The 27,424-nt window shown below is 35.4% G+C and overlaps 1 protein-coding gene across 1 annotated transcript in view; it reads right to left on the minus strand.

The window, feature by feature from the left end:
• LOC117565236 (uncharacterized) overlaps positions 1–27,424 on the minus strand; it is a 102,704-nt gene that overhangs the window by 72,829 nt on the left and 2,451 nt on the right. The window contains 2 exon segments of the mRNA XM_052006625.1: positions 26,216–26,319; positions 26,389–27,299. Of these exon segments, the coding sequence (XP_051862585.1) occupies positions 26,216–26,319; positions 26,389–27,299 (1,015 nt within the window).

A 27,424-nucleotide genomic window follows, 5' to 3' on the forward strand; every position in this document is an offset into this window, starting at 1 on the left:
TATCATTATCATTATCATTATCATTATCATTATCATTATCATTATCATTATCATTATCATTATCATTATCATTATCATTATCATTATCATTATCATTATCATTATCATTATCATTATCATCATTATCATTATCATTATCATTATCATTATCATTATCATTATCATTATCATTATCATTATCATTATCATTATCATTATCATTATCATTATCATTATCATTATCATTATCATTATCATTATCATTATCATTATCATTATCATTATCATTATCATTATCATTATCATTATCATTATCATTATCATTATCATTATCATTATCATTATCATTATCATTATCATTATCATTATCATTATCATTATCATTATCATTATCATTATCATTATCATTATCATTATCATTATCATTATCATTATCATTATCATTATCATTATCATTATCATTATCATTATCATTATCATTATCATTATCATTATCATTATCATTATCATTATCATTATCATTATCATTATCATTATCATTATCATTATCATTATCATTATCATTATCATTATCATTATCATTATCATTATCATTATCATTATCATTATCATTATCATTATCATTATCATTATCATTATCATTATCATTATCATTATCATTATCATTATCATTATCATTATCATTATCATTATCATTATCATTATCATTATCATTATCATTATCATTAACATTAACATTAACATTATCATTATCATTATCATTATCAGTACAAACTCTACGGCTTGGACTTTTCAAAACCGAATTGAAAACGAAAACAATTTTAATGCACTTTTAAAATTGTCGAAAAAATGACATCCGATAAATACTTATTTAGGATAAACATCATACAGTTACGATCTTAGAAATCGCTTAATCATAGCATTTCAATTCAACTAGAGAAACCCTTATTATTGTAAAAATCATTATTAAAAAAAAAAAAAATTGAACACATTGCTGCAATTTTCGAAAATCACATCTTTGTATTTAAACTTAAACACCGCACAGAAAGTTCTAAGCCGTTTAGTTTTCAACATTGAAGTTTACCATCAACACACACACAACTAACAGTTAATATTTACTTCAGCGGCAAACTAAACAACTAACTTCACTTAATGCAGTGATATGTATTTTTGGTTTGCTTTCGCAGAGACCGGAAAACCTATAATCAATATAGCGCGAGCATTTGACCCAACTGTCGCCGCAGTCAACACACACTTAATGATTTCCGTCTCGTAATTCCCACTTAATTCCCACATACACAACACAAGCTTTTGTGCTGAACTGTACTTGCAACTCGTCCCAACTCGTCCCAACTCTGCAAGTTTCTCTCATTGAGTTTGAACAAGTAAGAAAGTTACAGTCGAGTGTGCTCGACAGTGAGATACCCGCTACCCATTTTGAATAAAAGAAATATATTTTGTGGTATTTTTCTCAAAAAATACTGCAAAAATACTAAAAATATACCAAAAAGCATTTAATAACTTCGACAATTTTTATCTGATCGCAACCAAATTTTCAGGAATCATAGCTACTATAGTAATTATATAATAGTATATACCAAAACTCTAGCTTTAAAATTACGCTTGTTATTCAATTTTTTTTTATTGCGGGGGCGGAAGTGGGCGTGGCAAAAATTTGAAACAAACTTGATCTGCGTGCAAACATAGCAAATGCTGTCGAAAAAAAAATTATAGCTCTATCTCTTATAGTCTCTGAGATCTAGGTGTTCATACGAACAGACGGACAGACGGACATGACTAGATCGTCTCGACTTTTGACGTTGATCACTGATACTTTATAGGGTCGCAGATGCCTTCTTCTACCTTCTACCTTCCATACATTTGTCGACACAAAGTTATAATACCCTTCAGCCCTATGGGTAGCGGGTATAAAAAGATAGTCGGACAGTCGGGGACAGCAAAAGGCAATCAGAACTTCTTTGGCAAGTGAGGTGAGGCAACAGAGTTGGAGTTTTTGTTTCTGCTTGCAACAATTATTTATGTATGTATATGTATATGTATATGTATATGTGTTTGCTTGGTTGCCACTGTAATTAGAGGCAGTGACAGAAGTTGACGCATTTGTTGATTAGCGCCCGGTGCAATTAAATTGAAGCATACAATTAAACAAATTGCTGGACAAGCGCAATCAACTTTTCAACGTTCTACGTTCAACGTTTGCCGTTTGAGAATTATGACAGTCATCTCAGCAGGGTGTGGAAAGTGAACTTTTCACTCAAGAAGTGCGTATTTTATGCGTTCGCTTTTTTTTTGGGTCAATTGGCGGAGAGAGGAAAGCGGAAAGCGGGGGGTGAGACAATGAAATCAGACTCTTGCCGCGTCATTGTGCCGGCGCCGATGTCTGTGATGGCATTTGGGTCACTTCACTTCATGGCACATACATTTTTAATTAATTTGTAGCAAGGCGCGAGAGCCAAAGCCAAAGTGTCAGTCAAAGGGCGGACGGTGGACGGCGGGCAGGCAAACAGACAGACAGCCCAGCCATTGATAAGCGCGTCGCTTTTGCAAAATCTTTGCCATCATAAATTTGCACACATACACTGGGAGAAAACAACAGTAATTACATACATTGTAAAAAGATTGATCGAAAAACCATCACAAAATGGTATATCAATATACCAAACTACGTCTCGGTATATTTTCCAGCAGTAATTCAATGTATTACCGCACTGTTTTGCTTGACAAAATCTGTTCCCATATTACAGACTATAAGAGATATCATTATATTTGGTAGTACTTGGTATATTAATATACCGAATAAACATTTCAGTATATTCTCCAGTATACCTTAATGATATTACCGCACTGTTTGGCTTGACAAAATCTGTTCCTAGATTTCAGACTATAAGAGATATCATTATATATGACAGTACTTGGTATATTAATATACCGAATAAACATTTCAGTATATTCTCCAGTATACCTTAATGATATTACCGCACTGTTTGGCTTGACAAAATCTGTTCCTACATATATTTCAGACTATAAGAGATAGCATAATATTTGACAGTACTTGGTATATTAATATACCGAATAAACATTTCAGTATATTCTCCAGTATACCTTAATGATATTACCGCACTGTTTTGCTTGACAAAATCTGTTCCTACATATATTTCAGACTATAAGAGATAGCATTATTTTTGACAGTACTTGGTATTTTAATATACCGAATAAACATTTCAGTATATTCTCCAGTATACCTTAATGATATTACCGCACTGTTTTGCTTGACAAAATCTGTTCCTAGATTTCAGACTATAAGAGATATCATTATATATGACAGTACTTGGTATATTAATATACCGAATAAACATTTCAGTATATTCTCCAGTATACCTTAATGATATTACCGCACTGTTTTGCTTGACTAAATCTGTTCCTATATTACAGACTATAAGAGATAGTACTTGATAGTACTTGGTATATTAATATACCGAATAAACATTTCAGTATATTCTCCAGAAGTTTGTCAGTATTCCTCTTACCGCACTGTTTGGCTTGACAAAATCTATTCCTAGATTTCAGAATCTACAAGATATATAATACTAAGATACAAATTAAGTCTCATTTTTACATAAATATATTTATATTATTTGCTATTATAGCCTTTATATTCTTCATTTTATTCATTCTTCATATTTCCTATTCTATATAACTTTGTTCGCATTCATTTAAATAAGCAAGAGATTTATCCAGTCGAACTTTGATCTGCTCTATACTTTTTCTTAGTGTGCTTGCAGACTGCAAATACGTGAGTTTGTGTGTGTGTGTCTTTGTGAGTTCTGTCGTCGCCAAAAAGTATGCAACATAAATTCCAAGGCCACGCCCATGCGGCACGTAAACACCAGCGGCATAATGCGCCTTTTAATGGAATTAACGTGCGTAAAAATGCTGCTCGCTCTAAGGCCATACAGATTCCCAGAGAATCCCTCGCCCACCTTCCTCTCCGCCTCCCCTTACGCACACTTTACAAGGCACGCCTTGTGGTAAATACACACGCACACACACATGTACGTCGCTTAAAGCTTTTGTAGGCGAGTGTTGTGATTAATTTTTGGGCCATTTGGCAAGCAAAACAACCGTCGCCAACAAGACCGAGAGACCAAAAGAGAGTGTGAGTGAGAGAAGCTCTAGCGTCTTTCAAGCGTTGCAAATTTGATTTATAAACATGCAACATTCCAGCCACTTGTTGCAAGCTGAACACTGAACACAAGCCAAGCCAACCGAGGCAGGCACACAAATAGCTTCCGGCCAGCACAACAATTAACATATTTTTACGCAAAAAAAAAAAAAAGAAAAGAGTTTGTCAAATATTTTACCTTAAAGGCTTCTTAAGAATTTCACATTAGCATGAATTTTAGATCACAGAGAGCGAGGAGGCAAAGCATGGCTTTTTCTTTTGAATTGCCCCAAAAGTATGCTTTTTACACACAAAATTGATGCGAATGTGAATGTTCTTCTTAGATGTTCAAGGCACGTGGCATTCCAATTTTAATTATCACTGAACGATTTACTTTAATCAAATATGATTCAACATTTTTGAGCACATCATTTTAAAGTAAACGTTATTCCCAACAAATTATTCGAATTTCCAATTTTCAAATTCATATTGAATGACCACCAAAGTAAAGTTGATATAGTAAATTAAAAACTTGTAATAATGTAATAAGCTCAATTAAAAGAGTAAAAAACTTAGTAAATCAAATAACTCAGATTATAACTATATAAAATAATAAAAAATTCAATTAAATAACAATTCAATTCACATTCAAATACAAAACAAGTAAGAAAGCTACAGTCGAGTGTGTTACCCAATTAATATACCGAAAAAAAATTCTGAAACATGCCTCAGAGTACAAAATATACTATACTTGTTATCAATTTTCAATGAAATATGCCGAATCAGTATACCAAAAAATACTAAAATTATACTGAGTGTTATATTTGGTATAACTATATAATATTACATTTAAAATATACTCTAAAAAATACCAGATTGTCAGCCAAAGCTACAGATGAGTGTGCTCGATAAAACCATATTTTAAAAATATACTAAGTTACTATTATATATCCCATAAATGTACCGAAGCGTCTATTTGGTATATCGATACTCGATTCAAAATATACCAAAGAGTGGAAAACATACTAGATACTAGAAAGCTACAGTCGAAAGAAAGCTAGAAACTAGAAAGCTACAGTCGAGTGTGTTACCCAATTAATATACCGAAAAAAATACTGAAACATGCCTCAGAGTACAAAATATACCATACTTGTTATCAATTTTCAATTAAATATGCCAAATCAGTATACCAAAAATACTAAAATTATACTGAGTATTATATTTGGTATAACTATGTATATAATATTACTTATAAAATATACTCTAAGGTACCAAAAATACCAGATTCTTAGCCTCATCTATAGCTTTGGCTGAAAATCTGGTATTTTTGGTACCTTAGAGTATATTTTATATGTAATATTATATACATAGTTATCGATAAAACCATATTTTCAAAATATACCGAAGCGTCTATTTGGTATATCGATACTAGATTAAAAATATACCAAAGAGTGGAAAACATACTAGATTATCAGGCAAAGCTAGCCTAGGGTGTTCCATAAAACCATCTTTTAAAAATATACCAAATTAATGAATACCTGTATATCGATATACTACATTTAAAATATACCACATAGAGTACAAAATATACCAAATTTTGAGCTAAAAGCAATAAGAACCCGAACGCTGGGCCATAAAATAAATAATCACAATTAAAAGATTGTAAAAGCAAAGTAGAAATCAACATCGAAACTGATTTGCTGCTGAACTTTTCTTCTTTAATCGATTCTTCGAGCAAGCAACAAAAATTCGTATTCGAGAGGCAAAATGCAACCTCAATGTTTAATGTATTCATTTAATGCAAATCGAATGCCAAACTTTGGGCTATTTCTCATCAAAAAGGATTGCAAACTGTGTGTGTGTGTGTGTGTGTTTGTGGTTGGGAAAATCTCTGGAGTTGTTGTTTAATTGTTGGGCGCAGGCCGAGAAAAACCTCATGAGGCCACTTTCGGGGATGTGTGGCATGTGAGAAATGCTACACAGACACAGATCCCATATTGAACTATACTGTAGAAAAGCAAGTAAAGAGTGAAGGAGGAGGGATTGAGGCTGGAAAGACGGTTTTTGGAATTAACATAAAAAAAAGAAGAGAAGAGAAAAGAAAAGAGGATGAAAGTTTTGTTACGCGAATGGCATATGGAGATTTGAGCTTGGGGCGGCCACAAAAGCGAAAGCAGAGCCCAAAGTGCAACAAAAGTTAATTCAGTTTTGAAATGGTTTCAAGCGCGCAAAAATTTTTCATATAAAACACACACACACACACATACGAGATTGTGTGTGTGCGTGTAAAAATCTTATGTTTGCGTGCCGAAACGAAAAGCGAAAAACTTTTGTGAAAAGTTTGGCAAGCGAACAAACCGAACTGAATTTTTGGCCAAGGTTCCTTTGCATCTTCGCACTTTTGTCGAGTCACGTCGCACTTGCGTATACCCTGCAAAAGCCACAACACACCACAAAGTGTGTCGACTTAGAGCATTCGCAGGTTTGTCGTGATCCAGACAAAAACAGTAAAGGAAAAGGCAAACAGTCTTACAGACGGCATGAATTTCGCTTTGAAATTCCCAAGTGCACAAAAGTTACCTCCCCAACAAAAAAAAAAAAAAAAAACGAAAGAAAAAAAAGAAATGCTTAATAAATATTGAATTATTCCCGATGCTAAAGGGTATTTCATAATCCAACTGAAGCCCAAGCATCAGCTTCAGCTTCAGTTTCGTCTTCGTCTTCGACTCGAGGTCGAGCTGCCAGCGTTGACGATTTGCGTGCACAGCGTATTAGCAGGCACTGTCATCACCATCGCCATCGCCATCGGTCAACGTACCCCAAAGCAGCAGTAAGAAAGGACGAAGCGAACTCCTACACTTTTTTTTTTTGCTATACCTTCTACCCCAATGATTAAAGGGGTATGCACAACGAAATAAAAGCTTCCCTAGAATAAATTATATTCAAGTTTAGCTGAGTCCGAACTCTTTTATTACTAATTTTGAGCTTAATTGGTGCGATTGCATCAGCATAGACTTTGAAAAGGATTTAGTACCAGATAGGCGAAGAACTACAAAAAAAGAGTACAATTTCACATGTCTTGAAGTTTTTCAAAAGGTCAGACGACAAAAATTTTGCAAATATAGATATTATTGGCGACAATAGATCGCACTATCGACACTATCGATGGCTCAAAATTGACTATCGTCGAATATCGATAGATCTTTACCTTAATTACTAAAGTGTTTCCATAAGAATGATATTCAAGAAGTATATACATAAGGATTAATATCGTAAATTAGAAAATATTTTGTTTTTGAAACTAATTCTAATTTTATAAATTTAGCATTTAGACCCTTCAAAAAGAGAGAGCCTAATAAGCTTATACTAAGGCCTTACAATTGAGACCTGCTTTTATCGTATAAGTTTTAAGTTTTATAATAATTGTAATAGAACCTCAAAGACAAAAACACATTCGAATTTCAGATAATTTGTGACAGGGTCTAATGATGTCGCATCTACCCAATTGTAGCTCTCTTGCTGGACTCAAGTGAGGCAGCGGTGACTCAGAATCGGCAGTTGTAGTCAACCTGTGTGTCGTGTTTGTATGTCGGAATGGCGCTTGCAATCTTGGCTCATTCACTCACAGTCACACTGACAATCACACAATCACATCCACATCCACATCTTCGAGCCCATGTCCTCGTGCTAATGGTAGTGTTTGTCCTCGTCCTCGCTCAATCAATGTCAGCTATGTTCGCCCCGTCCTAGAAAACTTTCGCCTCAGTCAGTTTGCCTTTGATGCTGTCTCCTCGTTGTTGTTTTCTGTCTGTGGTCGATGCTGTTCCCTTCTGCCTCCATCTCTCTCTCTCTCACTCTCTCTCACTCCCTCTCCCTCTCTGTCTCCTGCCACTTTCCACCTTGCAACGACTTGTACTCTGTCCTCGCCTTGTCGTCCTGTTTGTTGTAGTTAAATCATTCGGAATTTTATTGAGTAAACTGTTTTGTAATTATTTTCATCTGGCACTCGCTCTGCTTGCCACGTCATTGCCCCAGCTCCTTTCTCCATTTCTCCATTTTTTTTTTGTGTTTGCCAGTTACACTTTCACTCCCATCGTCGTCGTCGTCGTCGTCGTTATCCTTGCCCGTGCTCAGAGCATCCTTGTCCTCTGTCTCTCAGTCTTTTGGCTGCTCCAATTAGCAAAGCATCAACATGTTGCGGTCCTTGGCCTGCCACTTGCTTGTTTTTATTTTCTTCTCTGTTTTTTCCCTGGCAGAGATTTTGCGGGTTTGCCAAAAAAAAAAAAACAAAAAAAAAGAGGAGTGGGAGTGGGAAGAAGGAGAAAAGTAACGCAGGATTGTTGCTTTGCGTTTTTGGTCATGTTGAAATTGTGTGGCGCATATCAAAAAGTTGGACAAGTCACGAAATGTCTCATGAATCAAACCCGGGATCACAATCGCAATCACAATCAGAATCACCAGCGCCATCACAACTGTGATTAAATACATTCATTAGACACATACAAAACAGGCACGCCAACATTTCCCACTCAATTTGTTATGCTACTTGTATGTGGAAAACGAAAACGAAAAAAAAAAAAAATAAATAAACAATAACCATAAAAGTAACAATGACGCGCGAGTTAAGTTAGATGGATCACGATTTAACTGAGACTGAGAAACAATTTGTAATACATGGTCATCTAATAAAATCATTTTTCGATTAGCATATCATTTGTGATTGGTAGATAAGAATGCACTTTAGTATATTTTAGTATTATTTTGTATATTTAAAATATAAATTATAGATCACAATGTAAATATACTCAAAATACTGCAAATATACTGAAATGTATATTTGGTATATTAGTGATTATTAATGGTCATCTAATCGAATCATTTTGCGTTTAAAATATAATTTGTACTGGTAGATAAGAACAACTTTCAGTATATTTTAGTATATTTTTTGGTATATTCGTTTTGTACATTTAATATATAAATATATCACAAAAGATTTTTTAAATATACCAAATGAATATACCGAAGAAATACTAAAAATATACTGAAATGCAAATTCAGTATATTAATGGCCATCGAATAAACTCATTTTACGATTAGCATATCATTTGTGATTGTAGATAAGAATGCACTTTAGTATATTTTGGTATTATTTTGTCTGTATATTAATTTTGTATATTTAAAATATAAATTATAGATCACAATGTAAATATACTTAAAATACTGCAAATATACTGAAATGTATATTTGGTATATTAGTGATTATTAATGGTCATCTAATCGAATCATTTTGCGTTTACAATATAATTTGTGCTGGAAGATTAGAATACATTTCAGTATATTTTAGTAAATTTGTTGGTATATTCGTTTTGTACATTTAATATATAAATATAAATGCCCATTTAAATATACCAAATTAATATACCGAAGAAATACTAAAAATATACTGAAATGCAAATTTAGTATATTAATGGCCATCTAATAAAATCATTTTACGATTAGCATATCATTTGTACGTGTGTAGATTAGAGTGCATTTGAGTATATTTTAGTATATTAACTTGGTATATTTTAAAAATATTACCGCTTTCGCTTTTATTCTATATGAGGAGCGGGTATCTCATGGTCAAGCACACTCGACTGTATCTTTCTTACTTGTTCTCCTATGTTCCTCGGCTACATATGTATATTTAACACATTAAAGACGCTAGATTTCACTTCAATTATTAGCTAGCATATATTAGTACTCTATATCTATTATAGAAATACATATTTATGTAGCTTTGCGTTCCCCTGAGACATTTGTGTTCACTTGCAGTTGTGTGAGTTTAATTGGCTCCGAATTGGGGAGCGGAGAAAACGATGTGTGGAGCGAGTATTAGAATAAATAAAATTTTATATGCATGTTGTAAATAGTTATGTGCCTGACTGCGTGTGTGCATATGTGTGTGTGCAAGTTAGTATGCCGCACAAGTTGGAGACTTAATTAAATTCTTAACGTTTGCTAAACACAACAACAAGCAGAGCAAAGAAACAAAAAAAAAAGAGGCGAAGGCGAATGCTGCTAACGACTAACTAAAGGCAGGCCAAATGAAAGCAATAACTTCAAACTTCAACACCAATACACCGACACAGACACACACACACACATACACATACACCGACACACACACACACACATGTCATTTAAGTTTTATACACATTGCCTTCTAATGGGTCAGGTGATTTTCTATTGTCGTCGCCTGCTGTTGCTGTTGCTGCCTTCTTCTTTCAGTCTTTCAGCTGGACGCTCTGCATGTTTAATCCAAATTACTAAAATATACACACTCACGCACACACACACACACACACACTCAGTTGGAGTGAGTGAAAGAGGGAAAGAGAAAAACGCCTTCTCTTGGACGTTGCTTTGTTTGAACTGTATTTTTTTTCTCGTCTTTCTTTTTCTACTCGCTGTTTGCATTCCCTGCCAACAGCATGAGCATGTCCATGTCCATGTGTGTGTGTGTGTGTGTGTACGTTGTGGGTGTGGCTTGCGTGTGTGCGTGGGTGTGTGTGTGTGTGCTTTTTTCGTGTTTTAATGAATCTGTACTACGGGTCGCCTGCCATTCTATTTGTAAACGCTGTTAATTGAGCTAAAGCTAAACGCTATGTCTTAGCGTCGCCTTACCCCCTTCTCCATCCCGCCACGCCCCCTGCGCCCACCACTGTCTGACCCTAGTGAATGTGTGGAGTGAGAAGTCGCCTGTCGCCTGTCTTAGGATAACCCACCTGACGGGCGGCTTCAATTAGTGAGCGTTGGCAGTTTAGTTTGCGTTCAAGACCCTTTTTCGTTCTCAGCTTAAATGGGGTCTATTCAACTTTGCAATTCTTTGTTACTTAATTTTCATTTTCACATTTCATTTAGCGTCAGTCTGAATAATTAGTATTTTATTTGATTTATTTTCTTATTAGTGTTTATACTAAAGGGTCTCTGGCTGTCGTATAGACTACGCCTATTTAACATGCTTTTTCTTGCCGCATTTTGGTTGTCAAGTTGTGCGTTAATTTGATTTTATGAAACTATTGGTCTCTGTGTGTTTGTGTATTTAGTATATGCAATGACCAATCCATAAAATACAATATCCGAAACCAAAATCTACTTAGACACCGACTTGGAAATCGTGACTAATTGCAATTTAGAAATTAACAACGAAATATAAGACAAAAATTATGCACAGAACTAAATTGATTAACTCATTAAGCAAATGAGTTGCTAGTTAATAACAAGCGAAAGTTAATGCGATTAAATAAGAATAATTTCAAATGACACAATCTTAAACTAAAGTAAATTTATGGCGTATTCCATTTTTTTTTTAATTTCATATCATTAATATTTTAAATGCTTTACATCTGCTGGACTTGACATTGTGTTAATTGAAATTAACATTTATTATGTTCATGCTCATTTAATTATTTGCCATATACATACAATTTGTTCGTAATATAAATTCCTTCTCAACGTTTTCCACTTGAATGATTCGGTGGAATCGTTCATTTGAACTAATTCTTGCCTATAGAGTATGCATCCAAGTTTTTGCATAACATTAGCTTCTTGGTCGCCTTTTATTTCTGGACTGTGGACGACATTTGCCAGAGGTTCAAAAACTAAACAATACAGCGACTGCAATGGGCGACAAGGGGCAATTGGGGTCAGCTTACTCACATACACACACACACACACACACACACTCACAAAAATAAAGAAAGAGAGAGAGGGAAAGAGTGAAAGGAAGAGGGACAGAACCATCTGGTATACAGATAAATAACAATGGGGAAAGGCAAACGGGAATTGTTTGGCCTTCCATTCTCTCGTTGGGCAAATAAACGAGACTCAACACAACGCAAGGCAAAAGAATGTAACGGAATTGCCACCGAAACTAAAATACTGTCTCAATAAAAAATAATAATAATTTTATTATTATCATTATCGTTATTATTATTATCGTTATTATTGTGTTATCGTTATTATTTGTTATTACTATTATTACTATGGCCGCTCTTCTGTTTATGCTTAAAGCGAAATACATATTTTTTTCTTATACCCGCCACCCAAGGCGTGGAAGGGTGTTATACCAAAGGAAACTCATAAACTATATAGTCTGTCTGTCCGCTGGTAAGCACACTCAGATCTCGAAGACCGTTTGAGCTAAAACCACGAAATTTGTTAAGAATACTTCTTTGGGCTATACAGTAGTAACTATATTTATATATATACTCCAACTGTCGATCCGTCTGTCTGTCTGTCCACTGGTAAGCACACTCAGATCTCGAAGACCGTTTGAGCTAGAGCCACGAAATTTATTGAGAATACTTCTTTGGACTATACAGTAGTAACTATATTTATATATACTTCAACTGTCGGTCCGTCTGTCTGTCTGTCTGTCCGCAGGTAAACATTTTCAGATCTCAGAGACTGTTTGAGCTGGAGCTACGAAATTTATTGAGAATACTTCATTGGGCTATACAGTAGTAGACCCATAAGCTATATTTATATATATACTCCAACTGTCGATCCGTCTGTCCACTGGTAAGCACACTCAGATCTCGAAGACCCTTTGAGCTAGAGCCACGAAATTTATTGAGAATACTTCTTTGGGCTATACAGTAGTAACTATATTTATATATATACTCCAACTGTCGATCCGTCTGTCTGTCTGTCTGTCCGCAGGTAAACATATTCACATCTCAGAGACTGTTTAAGCTAGAGCCACGAAATTTATTGAGAATACTTCTTTGGGCTATACAGTAGTAACTATATTTATATATATACTCCAACTGTCGATCCGTCTGTCTGTCTGTCTGTCCGCAGGTAAACATATTCACATCTCGAAGACTGTTTGAGCTAGAGCCACGAAATTTATTGAGAATACTTCTTTGGGCTATACAGTAGTAACTATATTTATATATATACTCCAACTGTCGATCCGTCTGTCTGTCTGTCCGCAGGTAAACATATTCAGATCGCAGAGACTGTTTGAGCTAGAGCTACGATATTTTGTAACAATACTGCTATAAGTTTTATATAATTTAGTCAAGCGGGTATTTGAAAGTCGAATACAATAAACATATTATTTTGTTTTTGTTTCGGTTATTTTTTTGTTTTGCGACATTCGGTGTCAGGCTGGGCCTTCTTCATCAGGACTGTCTGTTCGGCTGTCAAATATTTCAAGAAATGACAGCTGTTAATGGCATAATACATCCTGTGTTTGGACATTGCGCCGAGGGTTCAGGTTCAGGTGAGTTGAAGCCGCCGCCGACATCGCCATCGCCATCGTTGCTTGATTGAGCCGCCACTAAGTGCTGCTGATAGCTGCGAGTGGCGCAAGTTGTATGGATGGGAGGGGAGGGGAGGGAGAGTTGAAGAGCTGCTGTTACTCGTTACTCGCACCTTTAGATTGATGGCATCGATGGCTGGCGCCCTTCGCTTGTTTATGGCCACAACTTGAGTGTTTGTCCCGGAATTGCTGCCATAACAATTTGCGTTTTATGTTGTTCGACGAGCATAAAAAATGTGCCAAGAACTGTTGCAGATTTTCTTTTTGTTTTTTTTGAGCCAAGCAACTGTGCTTTATAAGCCAGCTTGCAACATTTGGCCGAAACGAGCTGTGTTATGACCCGTTTGCCCGCATTTCGCTCGCATTTTCCTTCAAATTCTCAACACGATTCACATTCAAGTCGCCCTCAACCAATCAATCAGTTAGTCAAACAAAACTCATTTATAAATCAATTAATGCGACTAGTTGGATTACAACTACCTTTCCCTTTCCCTCCCTCCATCCTCGATGCCATCTGGGCAAACAACTGCGTAGACCTAGCTCAACTTATTTAATTACGTGTCATTATAATTAATCTGGCAGTTAGTCAAAAAACAGTTACGCAATGAAAGTGGCTCTCTGGAGAAAGGATATTTTTGAAAGCCGTTACTAGCTTTAGCCTTAAAGTTTATAGCCTGCATTTGTTTTGATTAACAAATGAGAAGTTCAAACGCAGTTTGCTATTCCTTATTAAAGGCCAGAGGTTCGAAGAATTACAAATCCAAACCAATAACTATGCGAATATATAAACAAAAGTTAATATGTCTAACAGAGTTACATGAATTAAGTCAAGTAGACTTTTTAGGTTGGTATCTTTTGGATGTAACAATAGATCGAAATGCCAAGTATTTGGTATATTATTTTGGTATATTTTGTCCGTATAATAATAGTAATAATATAACAATAATACCGCTTTCGCATTACTTTTATAGATCGAAATACCATATATAGTATTTGGTATATTATTTTGGTATATTTTGTCGGTATAAATACACCAAACTAATATACCAAATACTATATATGGTATTTCGATCTATTGTTGCATTATATATAGTATTTGGTATATTAGTTTGGTATATTTTGTCGGTATAAGTATACCAAACTAATATACCAAATACTATATATGATGTAACATTTGGTATATTAGTTTGGTATATTTTGTCGGTATAAGTATACCAAACTAATATACCAAATACTATATACGATGTAACATTTGGTATATTAGTTTGGTATATTTTGTCGATATAAGTATACCAAACTAATATACCAAATACTATATATGATGTAACATTTGGTATATTAGTTTGGTATATTTTGTCGGTATAAATATACCAAAGTATTTGGTATAAATACTATATATGTAATTTTATAACAATAATACCGCTTTCGCATTACTTTTATAGATCGAATAAATGTAGTATTTGGTATATTATTTAGGTATATTTTAGTACATTATTTATTCCTCATTTATTACTTGTTGTTATTAAAGGAAGAGTTAAAATGCAGTTTATTCAAATTCCATTAAACAAACGAGTTGTGAAGTTAATAGAAACTTGTCCCCATATTTTTAACCGCTTTTAATATTTTAACAGCGCAGCTTAAGTCAGGCTAGCATATTAACAAATCAATCAAGTATGCAGCGCGTGCAACATCTTTAATTGAACTGGCCAACAGATGAAGCAACACATTCATATTACGAATATATGAGTACGAGTATGAGTATGAGTACTCATACTCACATGGGCCGCCTTGAGCTTTGAGCTTCATAAATCAATCAAATATAATCCATCAATTAAACGAAAGCAAAAGGTCCAGTCAAAGGCAATACCAAAAATGCTCCAATGGCCCCAATAGCAATGGCAATAGCTACATTATTAATGCATTCATAAACCTATCAATGGCTAATGAAACGTGCACATCGAACCGAAACGAGACGAAACGAATCGAGTTGAGTTTGAGTTTCGAGACGAGCCTCAAAGTCAACAGCTTGACCTTGATTATGGGGCAAAAATGGTGGCCATGTTCTTTGGGTCATCGCTAAACCGTTAGCAAACACGCTCACACACACACACACACACTCTCAACAATGGAGTTCAGTTCATTCTCAGAGCATACATAAACATATATGTGTGTATGTAGTAGTGTTAGTGCCCCCATTGTTCGTTGCCCCCATGGACCACAATATTCCCCATTTAGCTACTACTATCTCTCTATCTCTGTCTGCCTCTAGCACGCTCTCTCCTTTTCTCTCTCCCGTTCTCTTTTACCAGCGGCACTCATAAATTAAAGTTGAACGCGTGTCGCAGCACAAAATGAAATGTGGAGTGGAGTGGAGAGAAAAAAACCCATCTCAAATGTCCAACACTGCCTTCTGGCTACGATGTCGTTGATGTTGTTGTTTTTGTTGCTTTTGTGTGGTCAGCGCTTTTTATTAGTAGTATTTGTTGTTACATCGTCAAAGTGCAATTATAAAAATTAGCAGAGGCGTGACCAGGTGCTGTGACAACAAATTGCTGGCGATGCTACCCAACTTTTCTCTCTCTCTCTCACTCTTTCTTCTCTTCTCTCTGTCGTTGCTGTAGGCAATTCGATAAGAAATGAGCGTGCTCGAATTAAAGCTACTTTGACAGCAGTTTTTAAAAACTTATTGATTTATGCAATTAAATAAGGCCTAAAATGTAAATTGAACTGCTTTTTGATATTGGCAAATATGTGCATAACATACATTAAGCAAATATTCTTAAATATAATAATATACCAATAGCTACATTTGGTATATTACATTTTAAATATATCATACTTTAATAGAAGAGCTACATTCGAGAATGCTTGATCATGAAAAAATCGCTATCCATTTAAAAACAAGTAAGAAAGCTACAGTCGAGTGTGCACGACTGTGAGATACCTGCTACCCATTTTTAATAAAGTCCAAATATTGCGGTATTATTTTAAAAATATACCGAAAATACCAAAAATACTAAAAATATACCAAATGGTACCGCATTCACAATATACCATATACGGCACAGTAAGTAGGCGTTTTTGCCCATACAAAGGTATTTCTTTAATAACTTCCACAATTTTTATTTTTTATGGAATCATAACAACTATAGTAGTTATTGTACATACAAAAAAAACAACTCTAGCTTTAAAATTACGCTTGTTATTCGATTTTTTTAAATTGCGGGGGCGGAAGTGGGCGTGGCAAAAATTTGAAACCAACTTGATCTGCGTGCAAACATAACAAATGCTGTCGAACAAAATTATAGCTCTATCTCTTATAGTCTCTGAGATCCAGTGTTTCATACGGACGGACGGACAGACGGACATGGCTAGATCGTCTCGGCTATTGACGCTGATGCCTCCTTCTACCTATTACATACATTTCCTGTCGGCACAAAGTTATAATACCCTTCTTCTGGGTAGCGGGTATAATAATGAATGTATATACATATATATACCATAATAATATACCGAAAGCTAAATTTAGTTTCTATATAAAATATATACCAGATTTTCCAGACCGCTGTCATATACAATTTATTCTTGAATAATTGCTGAATTTTGTATCTATTCCAGCTGAAAAACTAGATTAATACCTTTAAGCTACTTTTCTTATTACTTTTTTTCGTAATGAACTGCATTTCAATCGATTAAATAAGAATACTTAATCAACTGCCATAATTTGAATGAAAATTAATTGTCAATTTAACTATTTTATTTGCCTGCGAAAACGTTTTATTCATGGAACTTTTAACTAGTTCCTTTATTTAGCAGTCTGCGCAGCGATTCTAGTAAAAAGGTTTTAAAAGTTGGTCTACTAAATTTAGCAGTAAAATATGCGTCAATAGAAATTAAGATGTCGCGACACAGCACAACTAACCGTATTTTCAATTATTTCAATAATTACAGGGTATATAAGCTAGATATAGCTGCCATCTTTGCTTTGTTAAAATGTACAACAATTAAAATGAAATATCTTGTGGCATGTGACAAGACTTAAACTTTTGTGCCAACACTTGAAAAGACTTTTTGGCCAAATGGAATTAACGACGCTGTTTGCACAACATTTCGAGGATATGCAAACAGTGCGCGAAGAAGAGGAATTCACAAGAATTCAACATCTCAACATCGATAAATGAAATTGAATTCGAGTGCTACACAACTTGAAGTGCCAAATGAAGTGCCAAGCAATTATGAAAAGTCTATTATGCTAGCAGCTCAATTTGTTGATTAATTATTCAGTCTAATAACAAGTGAATAAAATAAAAGCCTTTAACTTCGCATATATATTAATATTTGATGGTGCTCGAAACGATTAATAATTAGAATTATCGTGTAGTTTTTAGCTTTAAACTAACATCAACAAGTTGTCTAAATTGGCTGACGAAAGAAAATTAAGTTAATTGGATTGTTAGATGGGGATAAAAGGTTTTAATGAAAAGAATTCAATAGCTGATTATCAATATACCAAATGTAGATTTCGATAAATTGCAGTATTTTTGCGGTATATTAATTTATTTGCTGCGAAATTCAATAGCTGATTATCTATATACCAAATAATCCAAAAAAATAATTTAAGATATATTAATGTTAATATCGCATTGTTCTTCGGTATATTTGAGTATTTTTTCGGTATATTCATTTAACATATGTTAACGTTACTACCACACTGTGTTTATTTGATTGATTGGCAGACTTTGCTTAAATAAATACTATAGATTTGAACTTATTAACATAAAGTCTGTTTAATAATATTTATATGTTCTATCATTAAATTTTGTGAAAGCGATTCAATTTCTAATCTAAACGTATTCTCACATTCGCAAAAGATTATATTTAAGTAAGCTTAGCAAACTGTTGCAAATTGCGAATGGAGCAGAGAAACAATTAATGCTTTAGAAGCAAGTGATGCAAAGCTAGCTAGGCTCGAGTGGTTAAATGAGTTAAATGCGAGTAAAGCTAATGAAATTTCACACTAATTAAATACATATATCAAATTTTGCCAAAAATAACTAAGCAATTTAAAGTAAACTGCTTTTTCTATGTAATCCAAATGAAGTTCCAGAACATAACATAAACTAACCCAACTGAAAATGAAGCAAGTTGTGCTGCAAGTTGTTATATTAAATTACGAGCAGGTGCAGCATGCAGCATGCAACGTGCAACGTTGCAAGGCGAATACCATGTGTAATGTGGTGCAGCGTTTGCCACATTATGCACTTGGCTGCCATAAAACAACGGAATGTCAGGCAGTTTATTAATAGATATGAATTTATTAGCAAGCGAACGTAGCCGAGCGAATTTCATTTCATGTCCTCGACTATATCAAATTTAAATTAAGTATACGCTCTCTCTTTCTATATGCATGTTTGTGTGTGTGTGTGAGTATGGAATTTACATACACACACACACAAACACACACAGGCATGTGTGGCATATTCAATTTGCAACTTTGGCTTTTGTGGAATGCCAAGCTGCACACACAGGTCAGCTCATAATTCAATGTTGTGCATCGCTCTGCGCTGATATGTGCGATGTATGTGTGTGTGCGATGTGTGTGCGTGTGTGTGTGTACACTAAGAGAAAGGCATCATAATTTTACACTTTCACTTGGAAAATATATATTTTGAGAGCCGTGCTAGTTTTAATTGAATTTACTCCTTTGGCTTTGCTTTAATTAAACATCTACTGCAGTCGGTATCTTTGGTATTTTTGTACTTTTTCGGTATATTAATATGGTATATTTTTAAATAACGGTATTATAAAGCACACTCGACTGTAGCTTTGGCTGACAATTTGACATATTTTGTACTCTATGGTATATTTTGAATGTCGTACTATATATTTGGACCATAGCATTTGGTATATTTTTAGTATTTTATATATATACATATATATATATATCTTGAGAGCCTTGCTAGTTTTAATTGAATTTACTCCTTTGGCTTTGCTTTAATTAAACACCTACTGCAGTCGGTATCTTTGGTTGACAATTTGGTATGTTTAGCACTCTTCGGTACATTTTTGTACTTTTGCGGTATATTAATATGGTATATTTTTAAATAACGGTATTATAAAGCACACTCGACTGTTGCTTTGGCTGACAATCTGGTATATTGTGTACTCTATGGTATATTTTGAATGTCGTACTATATATGTATTTAGACCATATATTTGGTATATTTGGCATTTGGTATATTTTTAGTATTTTATTGTGTATATTTTTAGCGTATATTTTGAATGTGATATCAATATACCAAATATATCAATCGTCATAATTTTAGTATTTTTGCAGTATATTTATTTGGTATATTTTTAGTATTTTTATTGTGTATATTTGTAGCGTATATTTTGAATGTGCTATCAATATACCAAATATATCAATCGTCATAATTTTAGTATTTTTGCAGTATATTTATTTGGTATATTTTTAAATAACAGTATTATAAAGCACACTCGACTGTAGCTTTGGCTGACAATCTGGCATTTGGTATATTGTGTACTCTATGGTATATTTTGAATGTCGTACTATATATTTAGACCATAGCATTTGGTATAGTTTTAGTATTTTTATTGTGTATATTTGTAGCGTATATTTTGAATGTGTTATCAATATACCAAATATATCAATCGTCATAATTTTAGTATTTTTGCAGTATATTTATTTGGTATATTTTTAGTATTTTTATTGTGTATATTTTTAGTGTATATTTCGAATGTGTTATCAATATACCAAATATATCAATCGTCATAATTTTAGTATTTTTGCAGTATATTTATTTGGTATATTTGAAAATGTTACTCGAATCTCTTTCTCCAGCTCGCCTTTTGAGTGCCCTTTTTCTCGCCGTGTTTATGCTGCCCAAGAGCAAAGGGGAAAGAGACACAAAGTTTGTCTCTTTGTCTCTCTCATCCGTCCGTATATGTGTGTGTGTGTGTGCTAAATGGCTTACCAGAAGGCAGCTGGACCGTTGGCGATTGCCAGCGGTATTTTGAACTGATGATGGCTTTTAGCCAACGTTGCATTTTGTTCTCGTTTTTTTTTTTGTTTTGCTGTTGTTTTTTGTTTTATGCAGCCAAAGCCAAATACACAACCGTTAGCTCGGAGTAGGCATAACGAACTATGGCACCTGTGAAACACATTAGCTAAGCTGCAGGCCAAACAACTGACCATCGAGTTGAGCTGCCTCAATGTGGTGTGTTGCAACGATATTTGTGCAGCAATAATTTGTAAGTTTAATGCGCAAACCGCAGATACAATGTCAATGTCAATGTAAGAAACTCTCACACATACACACACATACACACACACGCACAAATACACCTTTGTCTCTAGACTTTCATCAATTATTAATCGTGACGCCATTAAAAATGCAACACGCGTACTTTGTTGCTACCAATTTTCGGTTCAGTTATCATATTGATGGGCTTCAATCAACATCAACGAGAACGAAAACGAGAATGAGAACGAGAACAACAACAACAACGAAACGAAAAGCCAAACGAAAACCCTTTTTTGGACATTAACCCTATAAGTGCTTCTCTACTTTCTCTATCTCTCTCTCTCTTTTTGGCTGTGTATCACAATTTTTATATTTGCTTTTTTGTTGTGTGTGTTTTTGGCTTGTCGTCCGCTTTCGAAATTGCCTTTGGCGGCCATTAATTAATGTTGGTCGTGCTCGTAAAATGCAATAAAGTTATTGGGCCATAAACAAACAAAGCCATCAGCTGGCCCGCCCTCTTTCCCCCCTTCCCACCATTATCACTCTGCTTTCCACTTTCCACTTTTTCTATATTCCCCTTTCTTTTTTTTATTTTGGTTGGCTCGTTACTTGCCACATGCAAATATCAAGCATTCTTTGCTGTTAAATGTTAAACAAATCTATTTCGACTCTGATATGAAAATATTCTCTTAAAAAAATAAAAATGCAGTGTAAATTCTAACGCTTTGTTAATCGCGCGTGAATTTGATTCCAACATTTTTTATAGCTGTATTAAAATCTATGCGGATTATTGGCGAACATTCGAGTCAGGCAATGAAATCCGAGTCTATTTAATATACTGTAAAAAAAGCAAGTGGGAAAAGCTACAGTTGAGTGTGTTCGACTTCGAAATACCCGGTAATAATTTTTAATAAAATATACCAAAAATATACTAGCTTAATATACTGAAAATACTAATAAACCGGATATTATTATGGGTATGTCAATATAATATTACTAATTTACTAAAATTAATATGTCATATTTACATATCAAAATACCAAAAATATACCAAATGTTGGTCTACGATACATTTGGTATATTTTTGGTATATTGATATGTAAATATGACATATTTATATATATGATATTTGGTTTATCAATATACTATTACTAATATACAGATATACTAGCATATACCGTAGACTATATCTGGTATATCCATATACTATTACTAGTATACTAAATATGTATATACCAAATTAATGTATTGAAAAATAACAAAATATGCTAAAGGCTATATTTGGTATATTAATATACTACTAGGATTTTCAAATCCTAGATTTTAGTTATTTTTTCCGTAGACTATATTTGGTATATCCATATATGTACTATTACTAGTATACTGATATACTAAATATGTATATATACCAAATTAATATATTGAAAAATAACAAAATATGCTATAGATTATATTTGGTATATTAATATACTACTAGGATTTTCAAGAGCCATTAAGATTTTAGTTATTTTTTCCGTAGACTATATTTGGTATATATATATACTATTACTAGTATACTGATATACAAAATATGTATATACCAAATTAATATATTGAAAAATAACAAAATATGCTATAGGCTATATTTGGTATTTGGTATATTAATATACTACTAGGATTTTCAAGAGCCATTTTAGTAGTAGATTTTAGTTATTTTTTCATTTTACATTGCCTCGATATTCTATTTTCTATTTTGTATATCTCTTGACATTATTTAACATTAACTTTAAAAAACTTGCACTGATTGTTCAGTTGGAAGTGCGGTCAAAAAGGATTGATTGTATTGCCAATTAGATAACCAAATAGTAAAAGGTAAAGTTATAAAAATATACAACAATATTTTCAATTTTCAATTTCCAATTGATCTCAGTTCGTAGCAAAACTACTTTCAATTACAAACCTGAAAGCAAACTTGTTGCACCAGTGCGAAAGAGAGCGACGATAGAATGAACGAGAGATAGAGAGAGAGAGAGACAATGTGCGATAGATTGGGGCAAAAGAAAAAAAGAGGAGTTCATGTTGGGGCTGCTTTTGAGGGTGGGTTGTGAGAGGTGGTTGATGCAATGCGAAAGCAAAACGCAAAACTTGACTCACATTTCATTCATAAGAGAGAGCGTCACCGACACAAGCGAAAAAGAGCGAGCGGGAGAGAGAGAGAGAGTGAGAGATGACGATGCCCAGACAAGTGAGCACTCATTCATTTGTTCGCTGTCAACAGAGACACACTCACACACACACACCCACATTGATATATGTGAGTGTGTTTGGTACTTTCATTCATTAAAGTGAGTGTGACAGACACCGCGCTTGTTGGGTAGCAACACTTTGGCAATGCTATATATCTATCTATAAATTTCTATAGTGGACTTTGAACTTCACAGTTGGCAGTGAAAGCAAAGTCAGCGAGAAAGTTTCGCAGCCAACAGCTGAGTTTATAATCTATCATTCGATAGCGAGGATCAATCATTGAAATGAACGAACTTGGAGCCAGCACAGAAAAGCAAATATCCTTAACATCAGACGCTACTCTATTCGTTAACATTCCCTTGACTAATTTTTGCCCACAACAGAACTAAAAATATATTTTCGCATTATAATACAATCCATTAAAATCTCAATAAAAAATTGAAATTGTCAAATCAGCGCTACTTTAACAATTTATATAATTATATATATACTATATACAATAATAAATATAGCTGAAAACTTTTTACAACACGCATTTAAAATAAAAATAATGTTGCCTACTTTTTGGGGCACCCAAAAGAAATTCTTTAAAAAAAGACAAAAAATGCGTTTATATCTGTTCTATAGAGAACTCATTTTCTTAAAAATGATTTGAATTTAAAACACTTTCAATCTAAATCGGTGTTATGTTCCTGTGTCTAGAAATTGGAAATAATAATATGCTCAATTATTAAAAATTCGATTTCATGTCCGAGGTTTGGCCTGAATGAGTTTCCTTATAGAGTTTTGTAACGGTACTATATTACTTATTTAATATAATAAATGTAAGATCTATTCTTGTTTAATACTTGGGTAATTCTCCGGCGAAAGAAAGAAAGAAAAATAATTCCAAAATTATTGGGCTAATCTAAAACTTAAACCCAATTTTTTATTTAAGAAATTTTGCGGTCTGTATCTCTCAAGAGAAAATGTTTGTTCTGGAACAATTTTGACTTTTGTATAGATAGAGATTTATAGAACAAAAACCTGGGACCGCCTAGACTTTATGAAAGCAATCAAAATCTTTGGCGTGGTCTAGAGGATTGAGATTGAGATTCATCTTTATCATTTTCGCCAGAGAATTACCCATATATGGTATTTCTACATTCTGTTGGAACATTTTGGATATCTAATTAACAAAATGGAGTTTAAAACAAAAATACAGACCGCTGCGGCTGCGGTTGCTACGATTGCTGCTGCTGCTGGCGCTGCTGCTCGTCGACTGTTGTGGTCGCGATTGATGCGATTGCTGTTGCTGTTGCTGCTGATGATGTGTTGGCTGTTGTTGTTGCTGTGGATGTTGCTGCTGCTGTTTTTGTTGTTGTTGTTGTGATGAATGTTGCTGCTTTTGTTGCTGCTGCTGCTGCGACTGCGACTGAAGCGGACGGCGGCCATTGCGCAGCGCGGCGACGTCGCCAACAGCGTCAACGTATTCGGCCACTGCGCTGCCGTTTGTTTGATATCGCTCAAGATATTTGTTATTGTAAGCGTCCAACGGGCGTCCAACAAGCGTTCACTTATTATTATAACTATTATTTTTCATATATGTATACAACAAAAAAATACAACAAAAAACACACACACAGAACAATAAAAAAAAAGAACGCGCTTGTTGCTGTTTTCTGCTTGTTTTTTTTCCTCTTCACTTTTTTTTGTAATGTAAATAAAAGCGAGAAAGCGGGAAACGCACAATAAATTTATGCGCAAGGCGAACGCGTCTCTGTTTTTTTTTTTTTTTTTGGCCACAAAACGAGGGCGCGGATGCGATTGTGGAAACCCGGTTTTGCGGCAAGCGGAGGCAACGAGCACGAGAACGAGGACGATGAGAACGCACACACGGAACACGGCTATGGGGCAATCTTCATTTGTATTTTACTTTACGTTACACTCACGCACTTTGGAGAACCCCAAAAAAACTAACACAACAAAAAAAAATACAAAAAAAAAAACACACACAACAATAAAGAAATTTGGCGATTTTTAGTTGCGATTTGAAAACAACCAAAAATAATACCAAACAAATAATATAAATCTCTCACTCCGGCACTTTATTATTTTGAATTTGAATTTGTATTTTGTTGAATTTCGCTTGAATATTTTGTTGGTCTTGTCTTCGTCTTCTTCTTGTTAAGTGTGCGTGTTTTTTTTAGTGTTGGTCGGGGGATTGAAGGGGGAATCTTATCGAGTTGTTGCGCTGCGCGGCGCTGCTTGCTGCGTTGTGGCACGTCGACGTATTCAACACCAACTGATGGCATGCCGAGCGCCGACATTGATAGCGTCTCCTCCACACATTTGTGCTCTGGCATCCTCCTTTCCGTTTTTTCTCCTTTTCTCCTTTTTTTGGTCGTTTCCTTATCACAAGTTGGCAGCTCTCGTTATGCGCTCAGCTGAGCGAACAGCTGTTTGCCATTTTGTTTGAGAAAAGAAAGCTATAGCAACAATTCGCATGCGACGAGAGCTTTCGCTAAGCTTTTACGCACAGGTTGGCAGCACCACACAACAGGATGCATTCGTAAGCGAAAGCTTAACGGTTTTCAAAGTGAGCGCGAATTTCTTACGGTTTAAAGTTCAATTTTTATACTATAATGTGGTATATTTTGAACTCTATGGCATATGTTGAGTGTAGTACTATTCAAAATATGGTATACAAGTATATTCTCACAGTTGATCACACTCAACTGTAGCTTTCATACATGTTTTTTCCATAAATTTCAGTTAATTGTATAAACTTTTAGTACTAACTATTTTTCTCCTTTTTAATTGTTGGTAGTTTGATTTTGTTTACTTAATTTCTTGGTCTCTTTTAGCGTATAGTAAAAGAGGTAATTCCAACTCATAAATATCTATTAGCTTCATAAAGTTAAATAACGTTTTACCGCACATTTTCTCCGATTGAAATGTGATTTTAATGCTCAATCGCTGAAAACTACCCAAAAATAACTCTTCAACTTTTCCTGGATAGTCCAGCTTAAACGCATTCATACTAACAAAATCAACATTTCAGATAATTATGTTTTTGCAATTAAAATATTTCATACAATATAAATTGCAAAACATTTTGATGATTCCCAATCAAAAATAATTATACTAATAGAATAATGGGTCTATATTCCTCATATTATGAATTCGAAATCAACAATAGATTACTATTGCAATTTCCGTTTTCACACTCGTCAGAAAAGAAATGGAAATGGAAAATTCGTCACTCACCGGTCTGAGTACTGGAGTCAAAGAAAGTGCTGGTTGTTTCCACGGTCATGGTGCCGATGGTTCCGTCAATAATCTGCGCTGAAGAGTCACGTCTGCCACGATAGCTGCAATCGAAAAAGTAATACCGTTTAGCTACTATTATTAATGGCAAGCAAAAAGAAGCACCGACTCACCGACAGACATCATCGCTCTGGGAGCTTTGGCGTCGAAAATTGCGACAACGTATCATCTCCTCGGTGGTCGATTGACGTCGAAATCCGCGGGCGATTAAAATCTCCTCCGTGGTCGATTGCCGCCTAATCGCCGGCCGTTGATTCTGCTCGACGGTGGTCAACGGCGGCGGGCGGGAGCACGGACTGGGATCCCGTGACGACGAGCAACTGTTTGAGTCCGGTGAGCGTGGCGATCGTGCCGCCGAGCTGCTCTGGCGTCGCAGCGTATGACGCCGTGGACTGCCGTCGCGTTCATGGGAACGATCCGGTGAGAGATGCGTACGGGAATCACGGCGACCTCCGCGCGATGCGCTGTCCGGCGACAGTGAGTCACGTCGCGACGTCCGACGTTCGCCCTCCTCGGGCGGATCGGGACTCAACGCGGGCTGCGAGCCGCGTCGACTGCCGCCGGGCAGACAGCTCTCATCGAAGGCCGTCGCCTGACGCTGCAAACGCTGCAGGCGCGGCGCACGCTCGGGACTGATGCCCGCCTTTGAGTCGCGTCGATTGACCCGACCGCATTGGGTGGTCGAATCGCGGCGACCCTTCGGCGCCGTCGGACTCGTTGCTGGCGGCGTCACCGAGCTGGTGATGATCGTCGGTGGCGGCAGGGCCTGACAGGCGGAGTCCACCTGCTGATGGTGATAAGTGCTGGTTGAGATTAGTGGCACAGAGTCGGAGCAGGAGCCGGCGGAGCTAGTCGATGGACGTTGCTCCTGCCGGAAATTGGGAAATTCCGGTGCGGCGAGCGAGTCACGCTTCTTGGTCACTTGGTATTTGGGTGGTGGAGGCGGCGTTGTCACGCGGCCGGCAACATTGCTGTCGCGACGGCTGCTCGACAGGTAGCTTTCGCCTGAGCCGCGTCGCGAGGCCTGGATGTTTGGAGTCAAGGAAAGTCCGAGAGAGAGAAAGAGAGGCATGCATGAGGTTAGGACTGTGGCTAATTGCCGGATGCAGGTTTGCAGTGTTTGTTGTTTAGATCGAGCAATTGGATTAC

The sequence above is a fragment of the Drosophila albomicans genome, chromosome X (genome assembly GCF_009650485.2).
Source record: "Drosophila albomicans strain 15112-1751.03 chromosome X, ASM965048v2, whole genome shotgun sequence".
NCBI lineage: Eukaryota > Metazoa > Arthropoda > Insecta > Diptera > Drosophilidae > Drosophila > Drosophila albomicans.